This window comes from Agelaius phoeniceus, chromosome 13 (assembly GCF_051311805.1).
Source record: "Agelaius phoeniceus isolate bAgePho1 chromosome 13, bAgePho1.hap1, whole genome shotgun sequence".
In the NCBI taxonomy this organism is placed as follows: domain Eukaryota; kingdom Metazoa; phylum Chordata; class Aves; order Passeriformes; family Icteridae; genus Agelaius; species Agelaius phoeniceus.
The window spans coordinates 13,189,093-13,213,564 of record NC_135277.1 but is presented as its reverse complement, the minus strand read 5'-3'; the positions used below and the strand labels follow the sequence as shown (position 1 = coordinate 13,213,564).

The 24,472-nt window shown below is 37.9% G+C and overlaps 1 protein-coding gene across 2 annotated transcripts in view; it reads left to right on the top strand.

Annotated features, from left to right (window-relative positions):
- The window catches only part of NEDD4 (NEDD4 E3 ubiquitin protein ligase), a 51,740-nt gene that overhangs the window by 7,603 nt on the left and 19,665 nt on the right, over nt 1–24,472 (top strand). The window contains exons 2-6 of one of the 2 annotated variants that reach the window (XM_054641983.2): nt 2,569–2,642; nt 4,138–4,216; nt 5,309–5,347; nt 5,793–5,846; nt 24,291–24,341. In XM_054641983.2, the coding sequence (XP_054497958.1) occupies nt 2,569–2,642; nt 4,138–4,216; nt 5,309–5,347; nt 5,793–5,846; nt 24,291–24,341 (297 nt within the window). Of the gene's footprint in view, nt 1–2,568; nt 2,643–4,137; nt 4,217–5,308; nt 5,348–5,792; nt 5,847–10,431; nt 12,114–24,290; nt 24,342–24,472 lie in introns of those variants that run through there. The other variant, XM_054641979.2, reaches the window with a different exon arrangement.

Sequence of the window (24,472 nt, the reverse complement as noted above, 5' to 3'; positions counted from 1 at the left end):
TTGCCTTCTCAGGATGTGTGGGGTCACACCACAATGGCTCCTTCCACTGTCAGGCCCTGCTGCCTGTGTTTGGATCAGGCTGGCTGAATTTCCCCTGCTGCTCATTGCACACTGGCCTGACCAGAGAACGGGGAACCTCCTATGTTGCGATTGTGCATTGCCCTTGCATGTTGGAAAGGAAGAAGTGGACCCTTCAGTGTCACCTATCAGTTTAAAAATCCAAAAAGGGGTGTGGTGGCTTTTGGCAGTGAGAGTGGTTAGTTGAAAAAGCGAAAGTGAAAATGGAGATCTGTTGGGAACATTGTTGTGAACAATTAAGGAATTTTTAAAATTGTTTCTGTTAATCTAGAAAGGTATTTCTACCTTTTCATACCTTCATGGTGGTTTGGTTAGTTGTTCTGCTCAGCTAACTAAAATGCTGTAGCTGTCCTAGTTTGGCACTGACCCCAAATAAATAATAGCCTTTCTTTCAGCAAGGCATGTTTCAATCAACCTTCAGCACGTCAGCATTGGGTTTGTGGCTTCTAGTTTCCTGAGGCTATGTGCAAAGCAATTTGTCTTTCTGTAAAATAGCTTTCATATCTCTATTATGATACAAGTAAACAAACCATGTGATTAAGCCAACTTTAAAATCTCAGGAGCGTGGATCCTATTCTGGGATCACCCCTGTGTGGACTATACTGATGCACTATTAAGGCTGACTCTGGGATGCCTGTGCCCAAAAGCATCTAATTGTCTTTGCTTTTCTCATGCTTGAATAATGGAGCAAATCTCGTGGTCTAAGCAACTGAATGCAGAGACAAGAAAACCTATTTATCTTTTAGGGCTGTGTGTCCCATATCAGCATTGGCTCTTGGTCTTTTTCTGAGAAGGAAAAGGTGGGATTGTTTGCCAAACTGGTTTCTGTTGTTTGGGTCCCATGGGCTGTGACTGAGGACCATCCTCCTGTTGCAAGGGGGGTCAGGGTGCTCAGGGTGCTCTGGTGCAGTGCAGAGGTGCTCAGGGAGAGGGAAATGCACACATGGGACTCTGGAATCATCACAGAAACTCACTGATGATGAATGCCACTGAAACCAACTAATTGGTAGAAGATAAATTGGACATTGTTTTAGAATGTAAGATGGGTGGATTTGTTAGGATATTTGTTATATATAAAAATGTTAACAAATACCTCTTCTTAATTTGATGCTAACATAATTTTTTGCTTATGTTTTCTTAAATCTGGTCAGTTGTGTTGTTGTCATAAAACACATGATAATGTTTTGTACCTTAAAGGCCTGGTGATGACTGAGGATTTTGAAAGCCTGGGCCACTTTCAAGTGGTCAGTGCTGGGAGGGGTTGTCTGTTGGTCTTCCTTTTCTGAGCTCTTAGAGTTTCCAGTAGGAGACCATGTCCTTTGAGGTGAAGGCTGAAGATAGACTTGTGACTTGGCTGGAATTGACTTGGACAATTGATTGTTTTGTCAGTGGGTGGACATTGTAGATGTTCATCTCAGTTCTCAGGAAATCACCTCTAATTGTAGAGAGTGGGAGAAACTTGCTTACTCTTTTATTATTTAATTTTAATTAGTGGTCTGTTCTCAGTTTTGCATTCTTAGCCAGTAGTTCCTGCCTCAGTATTAGGATGCAGTTCTCTCCATTGGCTTTAAGAACCATTCCAGTTGGGGTTGGTTAGGCAGTCTAGCCCTGTGGATATATGGGAGGCCAATGATAAAGCATTCTTAGTGCTTGCTGGGAGTCTCCTTTAGAAGCATTTTCAATTGTATGTGGAATTCAGGAAGGCCCCAGGGAGAGCATCTCCTGCTTCACCCATTGCTTTTATCTGTTTAGTCCTTAACCTAGATTGGATCAGCTTTCCTCACAAGTGTCTCTGGCCCACCATCTCCTACAAATAGCCCTTCATCTGGAAAGCTTTTTGCTTTCCAGAGAAACAATAATCATTTGTGTTCCTCCTCTGATACTGTCACAGCTGTTGGGAATTTTTTTTTTCCCCTCTTGAATTCAGTTCCTTATCAGATGAGCCATGTAGGACTGTGCAGCTGTATTAATTAACAGGAGAAGTGCAATTACTTATGTCACTCCTGTGAAGCTAATTTGTATAATGTGTAATTAAAATATTTTTTTATTTCTTATAAAACTCATACCCTGCTGGCAGGTCATATCAGTAATCCTGATATTTTAAATATGACCTCTCTGCACTGTTTACTAAAAATAGATGCAAGAATTTTTTGTTCTTGCATTTCTTCCAGAGTTTATTACTGCTTTATCTATTTTGATAAATTTGATACCCTTTTAATTCTTCCCAGGAAATAAATATTGTCAGAGTGTATTTCCCTCCCTCTGATGCATGCCAAGATACCATTAGGTGAAAACTTCTGGGGCCATGCAGATTTGTCTGAGTGTCACTGATAGAGCCATTTCTGTCAGACAAAGTAACTGCATCATTTAGTCTGTAGTTTTCAGTGTGAATTCAAAATTATGCCCATAATTTCTTTTAGCTTTATTAATTGAAAATAGACCTGAAAAAGAAATCTGAATGCATCTTGAATATGTTCCTTTGTTTTTAAGGAGAACACACGAATTGTCCGGGTGAAGGTCATAGCTGGAATTGGCCTGGCCAAGAAGGATCTCTTAGGAGCCAGGTAAGAATATGTTGTTAATGTATTAAGGGACAGCTGCTTCTTTATTGTCCTTCTACAGCTCTTTAGTTCTCAGTAAATTCTTCTATGCCTCTTGGAAAAAAGAGTCTGGACTCCTTCAACTGGCAACTTTATAAAACTATTAGAGACTATATAAACATGAAGATATCTGCTTTCATGTCCAAGAGTGACTTGGACAGATCTTAAGTGTTGGCAAAACAAAGTAGAGGAATGTTTTATTCTCTGCATGATAAAATAGCTCTGCCATGGAGGATAGATCCATGTCTGTGTTTCACTTCAGGTAGGCTGCAGCTAAAATAACTACAGTTAAAATAACTAGAGTTTAATTGTAGTCAGAGTTCTCATCTGTGCTTGAAAGACTTGGAATGAGCACAGTACTAAACACTGGTGGCTATGAGACTGCTTCAGCTCAAATTATTTGCAGCGGCTTAAAATTTAGCAAGGGAATGATCAGACTTGTGAGTTGGTAATTGAAATGCTTTTAGGATCTTGTGGAGTTGGCAAGTGGCAGAATGCATTTTGTGCTAAAGCCACTTTTGCTTCTGGCCTTTGTACAAAAGGTCTAGAAAAGTATTGATGGGTTTAGTACAAGTTCTGCTGTCAGCTGCCTTGGCATATGTGCAGGAATGTTGTTATTTTAGCACAAAATTGCTCTGTGTGACATCAGTTTAGCAATAGAAAAAATTCTCTTGTGAAATTTGTATTTTTCCTAAAGCTAGACAGTCTCCCTTAAATTTTTGTTCATGTACAATTATTTTTTTTTCTTTCAAGCAAAAAATAGATCAGCTTTTCTCATCATAACTTAAATATGTGAAAACCATATGCTCTTTTACTGTATGGCAGACAGTCTTGGTCACCTTTTGTTACTACTCTGAGCAATTGAGTGCTTTGATTGTTCATGAAAAGTAGAAATTCATATAATATGTTGGGTTTTAGTACCACAGGAAAGGTAAAGGCAGTAGGACATTTTAAGCAGCAATATTGGGACATCTTCATTAACAGAAAAAATCAGGTTAAACTCAAACTCTGTCAAAATGATAGAACATTTAGTAAAATTGTTGCATGTTCGAGGAAGTACCTCAGATTCCAGGTGTTCTAAAATTAAGATACTTTGAGATTTCTCAGTCACAACTGATTTTTTTCATGCTTGTCTTGTTGAAATGTGAGAGGATTTATTCAATCTGTTATCCTGAAATAACTATGAAAGAGGACAGAGAGTCAAATTGTACTGCTACACAGAATGGCATAGCTAATATGATCATTATCACTACTAGTGTTTATATTAGTTTTATCTCTAAAACTGTGCAGGAAATGATTGTAATTACAAATGTCTGTGGTATTTGTAAAGTAATTGTAACCCCCTGATTACATAACTGCTATAAATTTAAACCTTTCAAAACCTGACTGCTGATAATGGTGACCAAAAAGGGCATAGAGCAGCATACTACTCTACTTGTTTGGTTTTTTTCCCTACCAGTGACCCATATGTGAAAGTGACATTGTATGATCCAGTGAATGGAGCCCTTACCAGTATTCAGACAAAAACTATTAGAAAGGTTAGTCATCTTATCTGTGTGGGTGTGGTGGGGTTTGGTTGGGGTTTCTGGTATTGTGTTGAGGTTTTTTTGAAACAGACTCCAGAGGAAAAGTTAAAGCTAGAAGACGTGCAAATTCATGTATTTGAGTGAATGGATGTGTGGAAAAGAGTGTTCCATGGTCTGCTCAGTTTCTCTGTTTGTGGCATTATTGTGGTATTTTCTCTTGAGAAATTTTATTGAAAGGTAGAGGAAAAACTGAGGAATATAAGGTGAGTACTGATTGAAAACTACATCATTAATGGAAGTACTGCATTGTTCTGATTTTTCTGAAATCTTTAATGATATAAGAATCTTTCTTGCTTTACAACTTTTTATCTTTTTATGTTAAAAACACAAACCCACTTTGTTCTGTTTAAACATCAAATTGCACCGTTCACCTGAACCATTGTTTTTCTAGAATACATGCAGGAAAAAGTCAGTACTGCTAACTCTGTTTAACTAAAAATGAAGAACTGTATATATGAGAGGGAAAGCACTCTTCCAAATTGTTGTACTTGGATAGTGGCTCTGATTTATGTTATGAGATCACTCATGCATATTTTTCATTCCATTTGGTAATTGTTACATTAAACTATCTGTAGTATTTTTTAAAAGAATCCCAGCTCAGAGATGAGCTGAGCTGAGTGAGTTATGCTGTGTTTGGCCCATCTGTGCCTGGTCTGTGTAGTTGATGTTGCTTAGAGATTTGGCATTTGCTAAGAGCTTGCATGTAAGTAATGTGGGTGTTGAACTGAGAGGAAGGCAGTGATTATTACTGAAGGGACATCATCTAAATTAACTATTTTCAAGTGTCTCATGCACTTTCTCTGCAACCATAGCATAGCCAATAGCTCACATACCTGCATAAATTATGTCCATTCTGCACTGCATTAAACAGTACAAGATTCCTTTGATTTTTACCAGCAATATCAAGCTTAAAGGTACTTTTTTCTTAAGTGGATTGTTACATGGAATAAAATGTGTAATGCATCAAAAATTATACGCAATTGTACAGAATTATCAGTATAACTAATGCTCTAATTTTTTTTTTGTTTGTTTCTCTGCACATAGTCTTTAAACCCAAAATGGAATGAAGAACTCTTATTTAGAGTAAGTGATTTTGTTCATAGCCTTATTACATGTTGGATATATTACACATTGGGAAAAACTACTCACTAGTCTCCCCACTTCAGAACTCTTCCCTAATTCGGAAATAACTCCACAATTAATGTTCTAAAAGGCTCACAAACTGCTTTCCTTAGAAATACTTTTGTTAACTCTGGGACCAATGTCAGATTTTCAGTCTTGGCGTTGCCTTCTTTATTCTGTGAATGTTTGAAAGCATGTGCATGGATTTAGAAACAGTTTGGGATAGTACCAGTTATGGCTTATTGGTTCTAGTAGAAATGCATTGCATAGTAGAATGGCAGCAGGGTATAAATTTGCTGTTTAATAAAGACCTTTGGTATTTCTTTCCAAAACACAGAGATTTTGCTGAAGACAAGTGCTGGAATTCAGTACATATGTTAATTATCACTATACTTCTTTTTCATAGGTTAATCCTCAGAAACACAGACTGCTTTTTGAAGTATTTGATGAAAACCGTTTGGTAGGTCTTTTTGTGTTCATTTTGCAGTGTATTAAAGACTTGAATGAAAGCAAGTCCATCAGGATTCAATGTGGATAAAAACCCACTCCAAACAACCTTAATTTCTATAATGAAACCTAAAGCTAAAGGCAGACCTGATTATTTATCTGACATTACCACACTCCTGAAGCTCTGAAGCAGTTATATTATTACTGTAAACTTCTAATGTGCTTTAACTCATGAAAGCATCATTCTTTCATAGTGCTGTTCACATGACAGGACCAAATTCTTTGGTGATATTGAAAGCTCTGCATTGGATGTTTATTTTTCCCTACAAACAAAGCAGTATTGAGATGTGGTGTGAGAAGCTTCTTCAGTGTGTGAGGAGTAGCATCAAAGAAAGCATACACAGATTTTCTTTGGAAAGCTCAAGAAGTGAACAATGGATTGTGATCTTGTAGATAGGTGTCACTCTGAATGGCAGGTCACTGGTGAGATAGAGCTGGCTTGTGCTTTTATCTCAGTGAAATCAAAATTCCTCCTCTGACCCAAGCTCTCATTTTGTGTCCAGATGTCTGATTACCTGTATTTGTCTGTGTGTTTCATTGTGGGTAAGCTTGTAGCAGTACAGTCATGACACTTGCATCTGTTTCACTGATGTTCCTTGTCACTAAGATAGACTCCTTTCCCTTCTGCAGGAGTTTGGAACTAATGGAAGGGGTTGAGTGCTCTTGCAGGCCAAACACAGTTTCATTCCAAATAAGGGATCTCTTTGTGCTTTGTGCTTGAGTAGTGTGTTGGCCATGAAAAACATTCTTTCCTAAAATGCATGTGTTCAGTAAACCATTGCATCTTCTGTGAAGGTGCTGCTCTTCTGAGGTTGGGAAGAGTGAAAATATGTGTAAATATAAGTGCAAACTGCCTAGAATAATGAGATTTAAGGAGGGAGCTTGTTTCTTAGTCATAGGCATTACACAGTCCCCAGGCCATTTACTACTTAACTGATGATATCACCTGTCCCAAGTATTCAAAATATGATGTCTCTTTGATTTATTTAAAAGCAGTGTTAAAGGGAATCACAAGCACTTGTTCCTACATGGGGGGTTAAATGTGGTTTTTCAGGATGCTCAGATTTTCATGTGGACATAGTATTATGGGCTAGAACATGTTCCTCACGGCCTCAAAGTACTCTGTCCATTGCATGTCTCGTTAGAGCATTGCTGCCACCACCTGGAAGCCACGAGGCATGATCAGAAAGTAGGGTTCTTGATTTTATGGGGGGAAAAAGGCCAATGTTTTCTTTCTGTTTTCCAATAGAACTCCTTCACATTCTTTCTCTAATCTAAATATACAAGTTGTTTGATCTGTTTGCTTATGGAGAGGAACCAGTTAAATATTTTGTTGGTATCAACTGGGAAATGGTGCTTTGCTTCCCATGCATGATTATATTTAGAGATCAAAGTGTCATGACCTCATCAGTCACTCTATAGTTCTGTAATAAAATCCCTATATTTTTCATTGTTTCCATCTCACTTGGTGAATGGAAAAGCCCATATCCCTATTTCTCTTCAGCTTGCTCTCAGAAACCATTTTTATCCCAAATGTCTTGGGTTGTTTTAAGTAAGAGAAATTGTTGCCTTAGCTATGATTGTTATTTAGTGTTGACAAGCTCCTCCACTTCTAATAATTCATCCTCACATGTCAAAAATCATAGGTGCCTTGCTAAGTAGCTATGATCAAAAGGTGTTTCATCTTCTGCTATTTTAGTGTTTTATTCTGTTATTTTCAGTGTTCTTTCATCTACCTACTGGATGACTGTTTAAAGTCTAAATGTGAGCAATCTGGTAAAATTGAAATATTCTCATATTTGTGTCCTCCCAGTGGTTAATTTCCTCTTTACAAAATTTTCTCTCAAGTGCTTTTATTCCCTTTAACTTTTAGGGATAAATGGAAGCCAGAAATACCTGCTTGTTTTTAAGAAATGTTGTGTTCTTGAATACCAGCCTCAAAATCTTTCTTCAGAGTTTAGGTTCAATTTCAGGTCTTACTGCATTGGTTATATCACTAGCAGTCAGAGTTTTGAAATCTTCTTGTAATAGCTTTAAAACTTTTCAAAAATCACTTGTCTTGGATTTGCTAAAGGAGTGCTAAATCTCGTTTGTTCTTCTGACTTGCAAATCCTTGGTAGAATAAAGGGCTTGAGTGGTTTGCAGAGTCTTTAATTAAGGTTGTCTTTAAAAACACACTAGAAAAATGTCAAGAAGAAGGTGGAGATCACTTAGGAGATGAATCAATGTAGAGACCACACCTCTTGCTATCTGTCTTACAGTGCCTTGCCACAATTTAAGTATATTGCAAAGTAAGTGCCTAAATCTGTTATTGATACTGAAGAAATCAATGATATTAAGCTTTGAATGGAACTATTGATATATTTTTAAAATACTAACTTTTAGTTTATTTCTATGCCAACTCTAGTTCAGCAACATTGAATTTAACACTTTAAAAGCCATTTTACATTGCCTGAGAAAGCTGCCAGTTGGCTGGCAATACCTATACAAGTATAGCTGAGGAAGAGAGACATTTTGCTGGAATCTTAAGCCTTCAGTTACCAAATTATATCAGTTTATTGTTTTGTTTAGGATTTCTTTAGTAAAATTGAACAAAACATTTCAGATCATCCACTGTGGGAGAAGGTAATGCTTTTACTGAAAGAAACCAGCACCACCAATGGTTGCACTTCACATCACACCAACATGTTATGAACTGTGCCACTAATATATTTGTTCTTGGGGAGAGAAGAAGCCTTAAGAAATGCATTTTTTACTTTTTGCTCACATATCTTAGGGTCACATGCTGATGTTTTTGGTTTGTGTTTGGTTTGTTTGATTTTATGGGTATTTTTTACTGTATTGCTTGAAGTACAAATGTGACTCTTTGAAACTGACCAAAAGAACCTTTCATGGTATTTTCCTTTCCTCTTCTCTCCCCATCCCAGTCCCCACCAACATATAACTTTAGAAGGAGTCCTGTTGGTTATAATGAAATAAATGAAGTGTTGTATTTGTTGGCTTTTTATGAATAAGCTAGTATTCATTTATTGCTGCATTCTAATAATGGAATTCAGGTAATGGAGGTTAAGTAAGCCCTGGAGTATAATTAGAAAACAAATTTGTTTCTTGCAAACAAGGTACTGTGAATTTGATTCTTGGCTCTTTTTTGGGAAGGAGGTATAAATGTTAATTTTACTGCCTTCTAGCTTAAAATACAGTAAAGGTTAAATAAATATGAAGCAGAAAAAACTCCTAGTAGTATGACCTATAAAAGTACAAATGGCCTAGTGTTCTCTTCTGTTTGTACTCTTTGAGCAGCACTAAGTAATTTCATGTTAGTGCAGTAGCATTCAGTACTGCATCATATATGGCTTATGTATTCAAAAGTACATTCATGGCCAAATGCTGGTGTTTTTCAAAACAAAACCCACAACAAAAATCCCACTTAACAGCAGGATTCAAGATTGTCTTTTATCAAAAGTCCCACTAGGTGCCAGCAAAGGACCTCTACAGATTACATGAGCCAGTGAAACATTTTGTAGGAATTCTCAATCCCTTTACTCTTGGAAGAATTTATAGTATATTAATTTCTTGACATGCTGATCATTTTCTTTAAAAAATGAAAATAAAAAGTTATGAATCTATGAGGCAGTTTGTGTGTACGTATACAGAATAGCTTTCTTCTGCAATTCTGTTTGGTAATGCTTTTTATCTCTGTGCATACTTAGTGTTCTAAAGTTAGTGTAGCTGGTCACATATCTGCAAATCACATTGAACTGTAATGAATGTGTCCTTACTCTGGGCTTCCAGCAAATAAGATGAGGTAGTTAGATTTGTAAGAGTAATTTTATTTCTTTCTACCTTTAACAGCTGTAGTTAGAAAAGGTCAAACTAGAAATAAAAACAAATGCCAAATTATTAACCAGCAAAACTTTTTTTTGGCTCCTTTTCAGTTGTACCTCGTTTAAAATTATGAATTAATAAGCACAGAGGGTTCTACTATGTGCAGATCTTTAGAAAGCGTGATTGCTTAGCAGCATGTGGATTGCAAGATAATGCCAGATTGCTTTCAAGTTTTATTTAAATAGTGCAGAAAAACATTTTCTTAAGGGAGAGGAGGCTCATTTCACTAGTTTGTGCATAATTCAGACCTCAGCAGTTTGCTAGCATGGTTACTATTTGGAAATTCAATCCTGGACTTGATACTCAATTATATGGGACTTCATTCCTACCAACTTCCTGTAATTCTAAACCTATGGGTAAAAATATTAGCAGTCATACGCTGCTGAGGAAAGTACGGACACATTGACTCAGCTCGTGCAGCCGCAGCAGGCGTTGCTGTTTGCAGCCTGCAAGTTCTGGAAGCCTATTATAGCATTCATTTATGCAAATTCCAGAAGGTGCAATTGAAACAAGGTCAGTAGTGTTTGTCAGTGTGTCGCAGCTGAGGTCCTTGGAACATAAGTGCTTTTTAAATGAAGGCATTCTGACTGCAAGCAATCAACGACAGTCCAGAAACTACAGTTCAAGGAATGGCTGACTTATTTCAAGAGGTACTTTCTTTTAAAATGCTAGTATCTTGTAGAAATTAGGACAAAGACTGTGACTTTTATGGGCTTTTACTGTTGCAATGTACCAGCTCTGGGTTCTGTGCAGCTGCCTGTAGCCTTTCTGCTGAAGGATCTTTGTGGTTTTCATTTGCTAACATGCGTGGAAATGAGAACAAATGGCACGACGGTTAAGATTGCATTTTGCTACCCAAAGAAGCAACACAGACCCATTATCAGAGACCTCTGAAGATTTTTTGGATAGGAATAATTGTATGTACTTCAAAAAATCGCAGAGTTCTGCACCTAGCTTTACACAAGTGAAACTAATTCCTAGACAAGCTGCTTATGCACCTGTAGTGCAACAAGTAATTAATCCAGAGAAAAGCACAACTATTTCTTCACTGCAAATAAAAAAGAGCAGTTCACTGCACATTTCCTTGCAGTCTAGGAAGCAGAGTGGATGTTCTAGGTTTGGTGATGCCGTGGCTGCTGGTGAAGACACTTCATTCATTGGTGTTGGTAGCGAAGGGAGCTGCGGTGCTGGAGCCGTGTCTGACCATCGATCTAATGACAGCCTTCTGAGCAGTGCTGCTCTGGGCAGAGGCAGCCTCAGCAGCATTGCAGCAAGTGACAGTGGCTCGTTCAGCAGTGCTGGCAGTGACTACGGATCATGTGCAAGTACCACAAGTGATGGAGGTTCATATTCTAACAGTGTCATCAGTGACAGTGGCAGTGGCACTCTTTGGACAAGTGACAGTACTTTCTGTGGTAGTGTTGCACATGGTGACTCTTCATATAGAAGCACTGGAAACAAATGTAACCCCTCCAGGAGCACCTCATCTCAGGAAACACTGTACAGAAGTAATACTACTTTTGACCAAGATGCTTTGTCAGTGAGGAAGAAAACTAAAATTCCATTGCGACGTTGTTCATCACTGGTTATTTTTCCTAGGAGTCCTTCCAGTACTCCTCCGGCTTCTCCAGTAAGCTCCGGTCAGCCACCACACAGAGGCACCTATCAAACATCTCATAAATTAATTATTTCTCCTAGTGAGCTGGCACAAAAAGAAGATCAGACCATTTCCAAGGGATTCCTTTCAACAGCAGTCAATGGACTTAGACTGTCTAAAACAGTTTGCTCTTCTGGCGAGGTCAGAGACATCCGCCCACTTTATTTGAATGCATCATTACAGGACAAAAGTCAAATTTTGAGTGGTCCTCAGCAGGCAACTTGTGAAGAAGTACCTGATGGCTTCCCATGTGTTTCAGTTCATCTTAAACAAAGAGCATTTGCATCAAGCAGTGAAATGGTTAATGGCTCTTGCAGTCCAGAGTTAAATCTGAACTCTGGTACAAAATACCCTCATTTAAAACTGGAGCGTAGCACATCTGCATGTCTGCCCTCAAAAACAGATTCCGAATATCAGATTAATAGAAATGAACCAGGAAGACCGAATGCACAGATGAGCAAAGCTCCCCATATTTTACAAAGAAGTGTTTCCTTGGAAGGATCACGCCAAAAAGTTTCTTGCTGCTTATCCAGCCTTAAATACAAATGTCATAGTGCGAGGACGTCTCAGTTGCACATACAGTTCAATGCTGGGAATGAAGGAAAAACAACTGGTGTTAGGAAAAGATATGGAACCTCTAAAAGGGAAATGTCTAGCACTTTGTGGAGGCCCCAGAAGGTGAGTGTTGTGGTTTATAGAAAAATGTGATGCTATCTTAGAGTTGAAATTTAGCTGGAAAGTAGTAAAAGTTTGCAACCAAGGCTTAAGTGCAGTGATTTCAGAGTTTCCTAGTGGTGTCAAATTGTCACCATTAGGAAGCTAATTTTTTAATTATCTGAAACATTTGAGTTTTAAATTAGTTTCTTAGAATATGGGGCATAGGTAAATAGGTGTTGCTGTGAAATAAGCGTATTTAATAGATTTTTTAAACAATAGTTTGCTGTTTACATGAGCTCAGAGGGATTTTCTTGTCTAGTTATGGAGACATGGGAGTCATTTGAACTTCAGATTAAATTTTGTAGTTATAAACACCTATAAACACCTAACTTTTCAGTGAATTAATAGTAGTTACTGAAGTTTGCATATAAAGTGGGTAAAAATGAGTGATCTTTTAGTTAGGCTTTATTTTACAGAACAGTTTGTTGTATGTAGAATTAAAGATAAGTCATTTTTGAGCAGGGAAACTGTAAATACCATTTGTTTCTGTATACACCCTGAACCACAGGAATTTTCAGTTTCCTCTCACTCTTTTTTTCCTCCTTCCAGCTACTATTTCAGCCTGAGCAGTACTGAGTAACTTAATACCTCTTCCAACAACATTGCTGTTCAAATTACAGTACTTGGGTCTAGAAGGCTTATTTTAAATATATTTTTTTTTGTAATGAAATTCATGTCCAGCTAAACTGCTGGTAGAGGTGTCTACTCTTATTAACTCTTGAGGCAGTTAGTAAAGCATAGCCCACAAAGAAGGTAGATTTTTTTAAGCCTTGTTTAAATAACATTGCGAGGACTTAAATTATCTGAATATTTTTAGTTATGAATGCTGATAAAAGTGCAACAATTGATGGTTACTAAAACTGTTTTAAGAACTTATTCTCATTGATTTGACACTACTACCATGTAATTAATATGTTTGTTTAAGCAAAGGGCTTTTTGCCAAAGACCTTACAATAATGACAATCCCTATCTAAACTAGTAAGACACCTTGGAGGTGTTAGCCTGGAATTTTCAGTCTTTTATTGCCCTTAGAGCAGTGCCTGATGATTCTACACTTTGACTTCTTCAGTGCATTTTGTTTAGAGCTTAAAAAAATGCTCTTTCCTTCTTGGGAAACTGTGATTTATGCTTAAGATTCTTTATAAAACTCACAGGGGAATACAAATAATCATTATATGTGTATATATTGTTTGGTGATTCTTCTTCCCAAAATCTCACTGTAAAGTCAGGAGTAACATCCACAATAAGCACAAAGAGATTAGATCTAGACTAATTAAAATGTGTCAGTTATTTTGAAAGTATATTGTAAAAATATGTTGAGTCATGCACTTCAATTACATTTCTCATCAACTTGCACTGCTGGTCTCTGTGTTTAATGGCAGCTGATATGAAAGATAATCTATATTTTAATCCAAGTTCAGGGTTGGACTGTTAGCTAACATTTCCAGCAAACCTCCTAGGACACTGGACTGGCAGTAGTTTGTTTCAGTTCCCAGGAGCATTGTTTACAATGGATTGACACAAACATCAGGTACAGAAAATTTTCAGTCCTCAAATGGCTATTTTCAGTTTTTATGTAAAACCAGTAAATAGGTAAATAATCTATAAAACATGTTATCAAAAAATGTAAAAGCTTCCTCCACCAAACCAAGCAGAAGCCATAGCTGACTTCACAGCAGTTCAGTAACTGACTGGAATAAAATAGATAAATAGCATTGTATTTGTTATTAGTCTTTGTGACCAATACAACAGATTCTATGGCAATCATTTAATTACATAGTCCAGTTAATTATCATGGTGTATTGTGACTCATTTAAAAATAAACAACTCCCAAAATATTTCTCTTGACTCCAGTTAGTCTAGCCTAGTATATTGATATGCTGAGTCTGGGTTCAAATTTAACAAGTTGATACTGGAGTAGCATTTAGTAATGTCAGCTATCTGTACAGGGCAGCCATGAAATCAAATCAGTGCTGTGGTCAGACTCCAGAGGCTGAAGCAGCAAAAGGTCCATGCATTCTTTTCTTCCATGCCTTGCTACCAGCCTTCAGCCACCTAGGATCACATTTCCTGCTTTCCATAATCAACAGCTTGTTAAAGGCTGGCTTAAAAAAAATCAACACCATTTCTATGACAACTGGCTTTGGATTCTTTTTAATTAAGTTACAAAATGGGGAATGGTGGTGGCCAGTGTGTGACTGCTGGTCTTTACTGGGAACTTATTGAAGAGGTTCTCTAATAGATATTGGAATTTCATTTATGTGAAGAAGGAGAAAGAAAGAAGTCCATGGTTACAGCACTGAAGGTTGTCCTTGACTATGTATTTCTGCTTTAATGTTTTGGGGTTTTGCATTATTGTTTTGGGGATTCTTTTAGTGCATCTGTCTCTGCTTGGGGTAGAAATAAATCTGCAACTAAAGCATTTTGACATCAGAGATGTGGATTGGGAGGGTAGGAGTGAGTAAGGGAACAGGTTACTTGTCATCATACGTACATAAAGTCCAAGAGGTACAGAGGAAGGCAGAAACAGTGAATACAGTTCCAGTTCTTGTAGAACATAAACTTCTAAAAAATTAAAACTTCTGTTAATCTCTTCTACAAGTAGAACATCATGTTGACATCCCTGTTGACATTAGCTACTCCTCCCCATCAGTATCACTCTCTATTGGATAATGTGAATATTGTAAATGTACGTGCAAGTCTGTTTCAGCAGCTGTATAACTTTAAAATCATTTCTTATGCAATTGAGGGAATAAATTCTGTTATAGGCCTTACAAGTAATTTTGCTCGAGTTTTGTCTCTAGTTATTGAAATGACATGTTGGGAAGCAAAAATCCCCCAAACTTCAGAGATGGCGTAAAATAACCAAATTGTTTTTCTACTGTCAGATTCACGTAAGGGAAACCTTTTAGTTGGAACTCTTGAGCTTTCTTCACCGAACTCTGGAACTTTGCCTTCATAAAAGATGCTATTTGAATCTTGCTGTACTAAATTTAAATTTAGTAAAACAGTAATTTGAGGGGGCTGTGTGTGTGAGGATTTCTCTCTTGAATAACTTCCCAGCTGATCTGAACATGCTGAGGGTACCAGAACCTGTGTGTGGAAGATTGTGATTCCCTTGATCAACGCTGCACCACAAGTTAGTGCTGGGTAGTCTGAGGTTGTTTTGTCTCTTGCATTCTCCTTAGGTGTAGAGCTTCTGTCATGGCACAACTCCCTCCCAGAAAACATTTATCCAGCCAGGGAGGAGTGCCAGGAGAAGGGAAGGACAGCTGTGGCTCAGCTCCAGCTTTGCACATGGAGCAAAGGGCTGTGTGTGTATCAGTGCCCCAAATCTGTGCAAGGAGGTGAGGTGGAAAAGGAGCAGCGAAAGCAGAAGATTATGGAGCCAATACAAAGCAAAGCACAAATTGGCATCACTTTATGCTACTGTGCTGTGGTAACCTCATAATCTAACAACTTTCATATTGTTCAGTATTGCATATCTGGGAGGATCACATTACAGGAGCATGTGGTGCATTGCTGTGTCATGGTCTGTCAGTTCAGTCAGGGAGAGCTGGGCTTGAAGGGAAGGTTGTGTCTTTCTGAGGAATTGTGGGGGTGATTAGGTTAGACTTCAGTCACATAGGAGTGTATGTGTTGTGTCTCAGACAAATTTTGAAAGTTGAAGTATACATCACTACATTGAAGGGAAGACAGTGGAAACTGTGTTAATCATAATAATGAACAATTTATAATTAGTTGTAGGTAATTTCCTGCTTCTGTACTTTAATGACCTGTGGTGCTTTAATAGCTGGTACTAATTTCTTCTGGTTTTCATCTTGCTTAAATGGAGAGTTTAGTTACAACTTCTTCTCTACCTTTCTTCATGCTTTAGCTTTTGATTAGCAGTCCTTCTTCAGGGGAACAAAAAGATGGCACACAAAGGATGGGATAGATCTTACAGCCTGCTATGTGCATGCATTAGGAAAGTGATGCAAAGGAAGTGATCAAGTAACATCATTTGGTTACTTGATCGATCCCCGAAGTTTTTCAGGTTTCACAGGTTATATTTGGCAACTATGAGCCATATGTAACTTTCAGAATATCATCATACCCTAGGGAAGCAGATACTTGAATATACCAGTATATTAAAGCTCTAGCACTTTGCAGTCCTCAGCAAACATTACATGTACATATTAAGGAAAAGTTTTATTTGATTGTGCTCTGTGGAGATTATGATTAGCCTAATTCTGTTTATAGTCTGCAGCTGAACTGAATTTGGGCAGGTTTCTCTTGCCAGAAGAAAATGGGGAAACTAAAACTGCAAAACCATGCAGAGCAGGCCTCCTGAAACAGCTTATGTAAATATGTAATTATCCAGCCTTCAGGGTGATTCATGTCCTTTTAATCTTCCATGAGAGAGTGGGTAGCGTTGATGCTGTGGCTTCTTTAATGTTGCCACAAGCTATAGTTACTCTGTTTTTTAAAATGTGGTATCCCTACAAGAATGTGTTAAAGTAAAACTTGTTCACAGGGCAAGCTAGAGACATTTTTCCTTTACTCCTCATTACCTGAAGAACTTGCAGGCTTTTAGATATGAGACAGGATCATTGCTTTAATTTAATTTTTTTTTCCAAATAGGCAATTTGGAAATTAGTGTTGAAAAATGCCAAGCATTGCACACATGAAAAGCAGCTAATGATGTACCCTTGGTGATGGCCTCCAATACTGGTCAGGAAATGGTTTGTGTCATGGGGAAAGACTTGTTGAAAATGCCAGCTCAGATCTTATTGACAGGCAAATAAAAGCTTAGGATTTATTAGGGAAGAAATAAACTAACAAAATTAAACCCACCATTATGGAATTGTACAAATCATAAGGGCATGGCATGTATTTTTTTAAGGGTCCCTTTTCAGGAAGCATGGATAACAGAACTAAAAAAAGGTTTGCAAGACTGGGGTGAGCTTTATGTGAGGAGAAACACTAAGTAGGCCAGGGATTTTCAGCTTTGGAAAAAAAAAGGTGGTATAGAGAGAATTTATAAAACTATGCTTTAGGGAAGGTGAATTTTTCCATTCCACTTTTTTAGAAAGATGCTCTTCTATGTGTTGCTGAGAAAATAGTTTCAAGATCTGCATATCAAAAGTAGAAATGGATTTTAAGAAGTTAGGTAAGTTGAAGAAAGGTCCATCAAAGGGTATTTTCAATATGTATTTTAATGTCAGGATCAAGAGGTCCATGACCACTTATTCATTGGAAGCTAGGGTTTGTATCAAGGGAAGTACTGTTCTTAATTGCCACTGTTATTATTATTCCTTAAGCATCTGCTCCTGGCCATTACATGGAAAGGATACAAGGGTAGGCAGAGTGTTAATCTGACCCCCAGGCTCTCTGGTGCCTGCTCAGCCCTTGCAGCCACAGAGGATCAAGTGGTAGAAATGCTCTCCCCTCACCCTTGGCAGAGTGCTCTTCTGTGTTCCAACACGTGTTTTCTCATCTTCCAGAAGTGGATGAATTTCACAGATTAAGCAAGTAAGCAAAACTGAGTGGCCTTTTCAGTCACTTGCTTATGACTGACTTTCACCCTTGTCTGAAGGGGACTGCCCTGCATTTCTGTGAAGTGTCTCTGTTTCAAGTGTACTTTTTTCCTTATTCCCTGTGACAAACAGAACATGCTGATTTGGGAATGCAGCCAGCAAAATGTTTGTAGCTCATTGCAGTGTTAGTTTATGCATCTATAATCATCTCTGTTTCAAGAGAGTGCGTCATTCTTTTTTTCTGTCTTGATAGTTTACAATAAACTGAAAAGTTTACAGATAGCTGCAATTATTGTTTGAGACCTTGGGTTGCTTTCAGCTGTATCAACTGTAACATAAGCAAACAGAATTTAAGAAGGACATCAGCAAGTTCCTGGCTGAAATTACATACAAACTTGAATTGGAGTCGTTGAAGTTAGGGCGTATTAAAATGCAAATGAGACACTCCAGCTACTCAGTAAGAGGAATGTGGTAAGAAACACAGAACTGGATTCTTTCAGACCTGGATGATTTCTCTGGCAATCAGGGATTTTCCTAGCATAAGGGAGACGGCCTCTTCAGTAACATCTAAGTACAAGGGCTTTTTAAGGAAAAGGAATTCTAGAATTTATTATGACCATTACTTATTTTTCAATAGAGTTTCTACATTAGCCAGTTATTCTGCTATTCATTGTTTCTACTAAGTTTGTTTTGGGACAAATATTTAGCTTATTAGTGAGAAATCTGAAGTGGCTAATATCTGGCAAATTATAGGCTAATAAAACAATGTCTGAGGTGGGAAGTGTAATATAGCTTTGGTAGTGTTCTTGAGCTTGTCTGAAATAAATTGTTTTGTTGGAAAAGTGATTGTAGTTGGATTATTTGTGTTGTGGTCACCTCTTGTCATTAGAGGTTGAGGCATCCAAGGTCAGTTCATGCAGACTGGTTTTGGACAGGTGGGATTTATAGCTTGAGCACAGCAGACCTTAAAACAAACCCAGCCACTGAGTTCTGCTCTGGCCAGGTGCTGTGTCTGCCCTTACACCTGGCAGCAAGAGGTTTGGTCTTGGGGCTGGGAGAGGTCGATGTGGGGCTGGAGACTCCTGTTGAGGGTGGCTGAGGGCTGAAGCTGGGTGTGCAAAGCTGTGCTGTGGCTGGCAGTGGCCACTAGCTGAGTGCTGCTGCACAGGCACAGGGCAGGCCTGAGCTGCTGTTGATGCTGCATTAGCATCAACAGTAGGCTTAAGAATGCTTTTAAAAACTGCTGGACTGACTTTGGAGCAGGGTGAGACCTTGCAGCCTGCATCCTGCCCTGCTCTAGGCTCATTCTCTAAGAAGTGGCCAGGTACCTGTAGAGCCCTGGCCAACTGATTGAATTTAGGGCTGAAAAGCAGCTGCCAGGTTCAGCCTGACTTTATAGCTCTGTGTGATCCTGAACTGGATCAATGAACTTCACAGAAGTGAGACCATGATGCAGACATGCTCCAATTGTCTCCCTTTTGGAGAAAAGTGGTTTATCTTGTTTTTAATTCTATTTCTTCCCTCTTGCTCTGAAAAGCAAAAAGTTGATTGACTGTATGAAGTCCTTCAGCTGAATGTGTTAATAAGCCACTGCAGTAAACATCTGCAATATCTGGTTTATCTGTTGTTACTTCTGGGAGCAAATTACACATGCAGTTTTAACATGTGATAGAGTTTGACATTTCTGTGTTTTAAGCTTTATAGTGTTAAATGGAGAAGGTGAACGTGCACCTGGAATTGTTACTACAAGAGTTTGTTTTTCAAACTTTCTTTGAAGTCTTAAGATATGGCAAAAAAGCTTTCACAAACAGATGCAAGAGTTTTATGTTTTTATACTATTATGAAGATAACTGATTTGATGTCAGGAATGACTTGTTGAAATAGTACCTACTGTTTTCTAATTTTTTTGTGGTGAATATTGGCAGATTTAACACAGGAGAGCAAGTCTGGATTGGCTTTTGACTTTTCATAGAATGTAATGTATCTGTTTTTTATATAGTAGTTTGTTTGATACATGCATACATCAAATCAAAGGAACTCGAAGTTCTGATGAATAAAATTAATGCATTAATAACTTTTGACATGTTCTCTGTTTATGTTGTTCTGAAGTATGCTTTGGTTATATTAGACAACTTGCCTTCCTGTGAACTGTGTGGAAAAAAAAGCTATCTTAAATTTCATTGTTAATAAACTTTAAGGACAAGTTCTCAAAGCAGCACACATTGAGTGGCTTGATATATGAATGTTGTTGTAAAAGTACTGTAAACTAAACATGAGCTTTTAAGGAAGTGGTAAGATTTTGGTGCCATATAAAATGTGTAAGCTATAAATGGAGAAACAGATGATGCTTTTACTCTGGTCTTTAGATAAGCAGTTGTCTGAAAATATCTTTGGAAGTGAGAGGAGAATTAGTGAAAATAACCTCAGTGTCATTTCTAAATGCTGTCTGTTAAGCAGATGGTAAAACTGCTGAGGCATGTTGTGCTGACACCTTGCTGTTGAAACAGCCAGCAGGGCTGTGGGTCCTGCACAACACATGTTGTGTAATAACCCTTGACCTAGCAGTATGTATTCTCCCTAACTTGAAAATGCTGATAGGGTCTTATCTCTGTGTCATAGATGCCAGCTCTAAAGAAATGCCTACGTGTCATTAAAAAAAAAAATCTCCTCATAATCCACAGGTCCCCCTTAAAAATACAGGAGACTGGGACTGTAATGAATTCCATGCAACCAAGTATTTATTGCATTGCAAGATAGAGAAAATATTACTTGTGGAATCTGTGAATTTGGTACAATCTTCATGTCATAATTGAATCTTGTTTTTTGAAACTGTAACTTTTTCATGATGAATAGCATATGCTGGCAGTATATTATGGAAGAAAAAACTGCTCACTTTTTTCAATTTAGAGTTTAAGAGAACCAAATACTACACTCAGTGCAGCATGAAAAGAAAAATACTTGAATTTGCTAGTGTAGCTCAGGAAAGTTTTTTTCATTCTCATCAAGCTTGTAACTAATGTTGATGTTTGGGTGTTTAAGCAAGAAGAATGTTGGTTTTATAAGGCATCTATTGAGCTCATGTTTTCTTAAGCAGCGATAGTCCAGATCACTGTTTGTTTTTTCAATTTGAATTGATACTTATGTTCCCTCCAATAAAAGCTGTATGCTTTCTTGTTTTGCCATACAGCTGTGGATTATTTCTGTGCAAAGACCAACCTGTGCACAACCAGCTGCCTGTTTATTCAGAAAAAGACTGGGAATATGCTTGGATTCTAATTAATGCACTAATACCACCAAACATTTGTCACAAAAATTGGTAGAGAAAATACTTGTTATTTCAACACCCTGGTTTTATACAAGAGCTGTTTCAAAAGGCTGTGTGGTGAATCCAGCAATTAAGAAAGGCATTAAATTCCGTGACCCATTTTCAGACCTGCTAAATTCTGGGATATGTTCTGAGTACTGCTATTAAATGTGTGACTCAGATAAGCATGTCTGTTTAAAATCTACTTCAATTTCTGATGGGACTTGCAGGAAAAAAGGTCCAAAGTCTAAAACTTAGTAAGCATATATTCATAAAATAGATGAAAATTAGTTTTGAACAGAATTACTGTCTTTTGGTGCTTTTCTTTGAATGCTTTGGCATTGCACTGGATTTCTTCAGATGAATTGTGTACAGCAGCTGTCTGTCCTCACCTGTTTTTAATAACTTTCTATAGACTAAACCAGTGAATCAGTAAAATACAAGGCCTCTCTGTTAGTGCAGTATATCATTAATTGAGGTTTATGCCAAGCAGAAACTTTGAGTTCTCTGGCTGTTAAGAAATTAGAAGTTGACAAGAACAACTGACCCACTTGTGTGTGTTGCCTGCTCTGATGAAACAGAGATCCAAACAGTTTCAGCTCTGCTGGCATTTAGTTGTTCCTGTGTGCAATGTCTGTTGCTGCTCTGGCACCTCTTGGCAGGCAGTTAGTCAGCTTGTCATGGGGGGCCACATTGCTGCAGATCATTCCTGCTATCTGATTTATGTGTTACTTGTTTGGAGGTCAACAAAAATCTCCACTCAGGGTTGTGCTTTCTGGCTGGAGGAGAAAGTACTGTTAAAAGAGTTGGTTATCGAGACTAACTCTGCTAAAAATAGGAGGAGAGACAGCAGAATAATAAAGTGAATAACAGGAGCCCACACTCAAATTATGCTGGTAACAAACACAATGTTCTGAGGGTTTCTAAAATAGAGCAAACTTTTGTCCCACATTCCAATAATTTATTTGGAAGGCATGTTCCACTTGAGGATTGCCAAGAACTTTACAAATACTAAGCCTTTTAACATGTCTAAGGTATGTGCTGTGCCATTTAAAAAAGAACCTCATAGGCAAAAATGATAACTATTTTTTTCCAGAGTCCTGTGGTCTATAATAGCACAGAAAGTGTTCTTTCAGTAGTTCAGGGAAGCCTCCACAGGTATGAAACCTGTTGTAGCTTTCTGTCTCAAATAAGTTTGTGGACTAAAACAGTGGATGTTTTGTATATATTTTCATTTTTCTCTCCTTCAGATCTGAACATGGCATCCACGCTGCAAACAGAATTTGAAGTGACATATCTCCAAATTTCTACATTTGATCCCCTATGACAATCTAGTTGCACTTTTTGCAGGTGTAAAAATTAGAGGCCCATGTGAGAGAGACACTGATTCTCCAAATACATGTATGACTTAAAGGTTAAAAGGATGAACTTAGGACAACAGAGCTAAGGAAAAAAATACCAGAATTACTAAGGCAAAAAGAACTGCTTCAAGAAATACCTGTACTTTATTGTCAGAGGGACCAAAAACTGATTGGATTGAGCTGGAGTTTTAAGGCTGTAAAACATTTGAATTGAAAATGAAAATAAGTTTTCCAGAAGAAAATTGGAATAAATGGTGTTGGCCTGAGGTGAAGGAAATAGATGTCAGCAAGCTGCAGAGCCTTGTGGTGAAAAGTTTTGTGGACAAACATTAAAATTCTGGGTGATTAGTTTGAATAAATGCAACAACAGATTTAGGAAAGAATAGGCACCAATTTTTTTGTTTGCTAGAAAAATCAGGAGGCCTAGAATTTCAGAGGTTGCATGAGCCACAGAGTTGAAGACTTTTACAGCTCCTCAGTCTGTGCAAAAACGTGTAGTCTTGTTGTAGTGTAGGGGTTTTTCGTTAAAGCCATAAGCTTATACATACCTTCAAAAAATTGCATGCTGACCTGAGTTTATTCCACAGGCACTGATATGTCTTCATGTTAAATGACCCTTATAATAAATTTTCCTGCTTTTGTGGAGGTTCACAAAGGTTTTCAAATCAAGAATTAATTTGAAGCAACTTAGCACATGCTCCAGTAATCCAGCAAGAAGTCAAATTAAGTACTGCTGGTGGTGATTATTGGTGAATACTGATATTGCCTGTGTAGATTACTGAAATTGTAATTTTTTTGGCAAACAAAAATCCTTGATGAAAAGTCAAGTGTGCAGTGATCCCGTGTGTTGTCAGTCCCTGCCCTGGTCTGACAGCTGCTGTGTTCATAGTCTGGTCCCAGCTGGACAGTCCAGACATCCAGGTCAGGTAAAATCTTTTGGATGGTCATTATTAAAACTAAACTCTGCAATGTGTGTAGACAGAAGGCATTTTTTCATAGTTCTAACAGATTTTCATGCCAAGCTTGGGACCACTGGAATTGCTGGAACTTCCAAAGCACTTACCATAGATTACACTTACTGTTGCTTCTTGTTAGCTTTGACAGTAGCTGTATGATTTGGAAAAGAAAAAAAATGTTTATACATGCCTGTTTGAAACAGCTGCCTAGGTTTATGGAAATTGTTGGGCCCTCCTAGGAGGAGGGTCCTTTAGGACAATGGAGATACTGACAGTCTCAGTCCTGATGCTGACCAACTCTCCTGTTTTGGTAACATTAGCCTGTATAATTTTGTAAGCAGTCTAAATCTCCACCCCCAGCTCCCACAAATTTTGTTTTGAGGAAGGCAGAACTGTCCAAGGCTCAGAGTGTTGGCTCAGTCAGAACTTCCTTATAGTAAACAAGGGGACCCCCGAGCAGGGAATGATTGGCATCTGACTCCATTGATTCAGAAGGCTGAGCAATTGCTTTATTAAACTATATTATATTACATTATACTATACTATATTAAAGAGGTACTATACTACAAAGAATATTAAAGAATACTAAAGAAAAACTCATGACTGTCTCCAGACAGGCAGGACACAGCTTTGAGTGATTGGCTAAGGAAACAAAACAATCTTCAGCAGAATCCAATTGACCAATCACTTCAGGTAAACAATCCTCCTAACACATTCCACATGTGCAAAAACAACAGGAGCAGCAAGTAGAGATAAGAATTGTTTTCTCTTCTTCTCTCTGTGCTTCTCCAGGAAAAAAACTGTGAGAGAGAATTATCTCTCTCTGTCCAGAGAATGTGAATGTCACACTTGCTCTGTACAGAGCAAGTTATTGCCTATAATTCAAAAGTGCCTTCAGGTTCTAAGAAAGCACTGATGTGCTATCAGGGTGTGGGGGACAATGGTTTTAAAACACTTTGCAGCTTTCAACTTTCTGTGTTTGTTTTTGTTTTCTGTAGACTCGAGATGATTTTCTTGGACAAGTGGATATTCCTCTTTATCAGTTACCGGTTTGTATTTTTTGTTTGTTTTTAAAACTATGAAAGGGAAAAAATATTTCTATATGCACTCTATTGGTCATCTAAGGAAGTCAACAATAGTGGCAATAAAGTGATTCAATTCTCCTGCTCTGTGGGTTCCT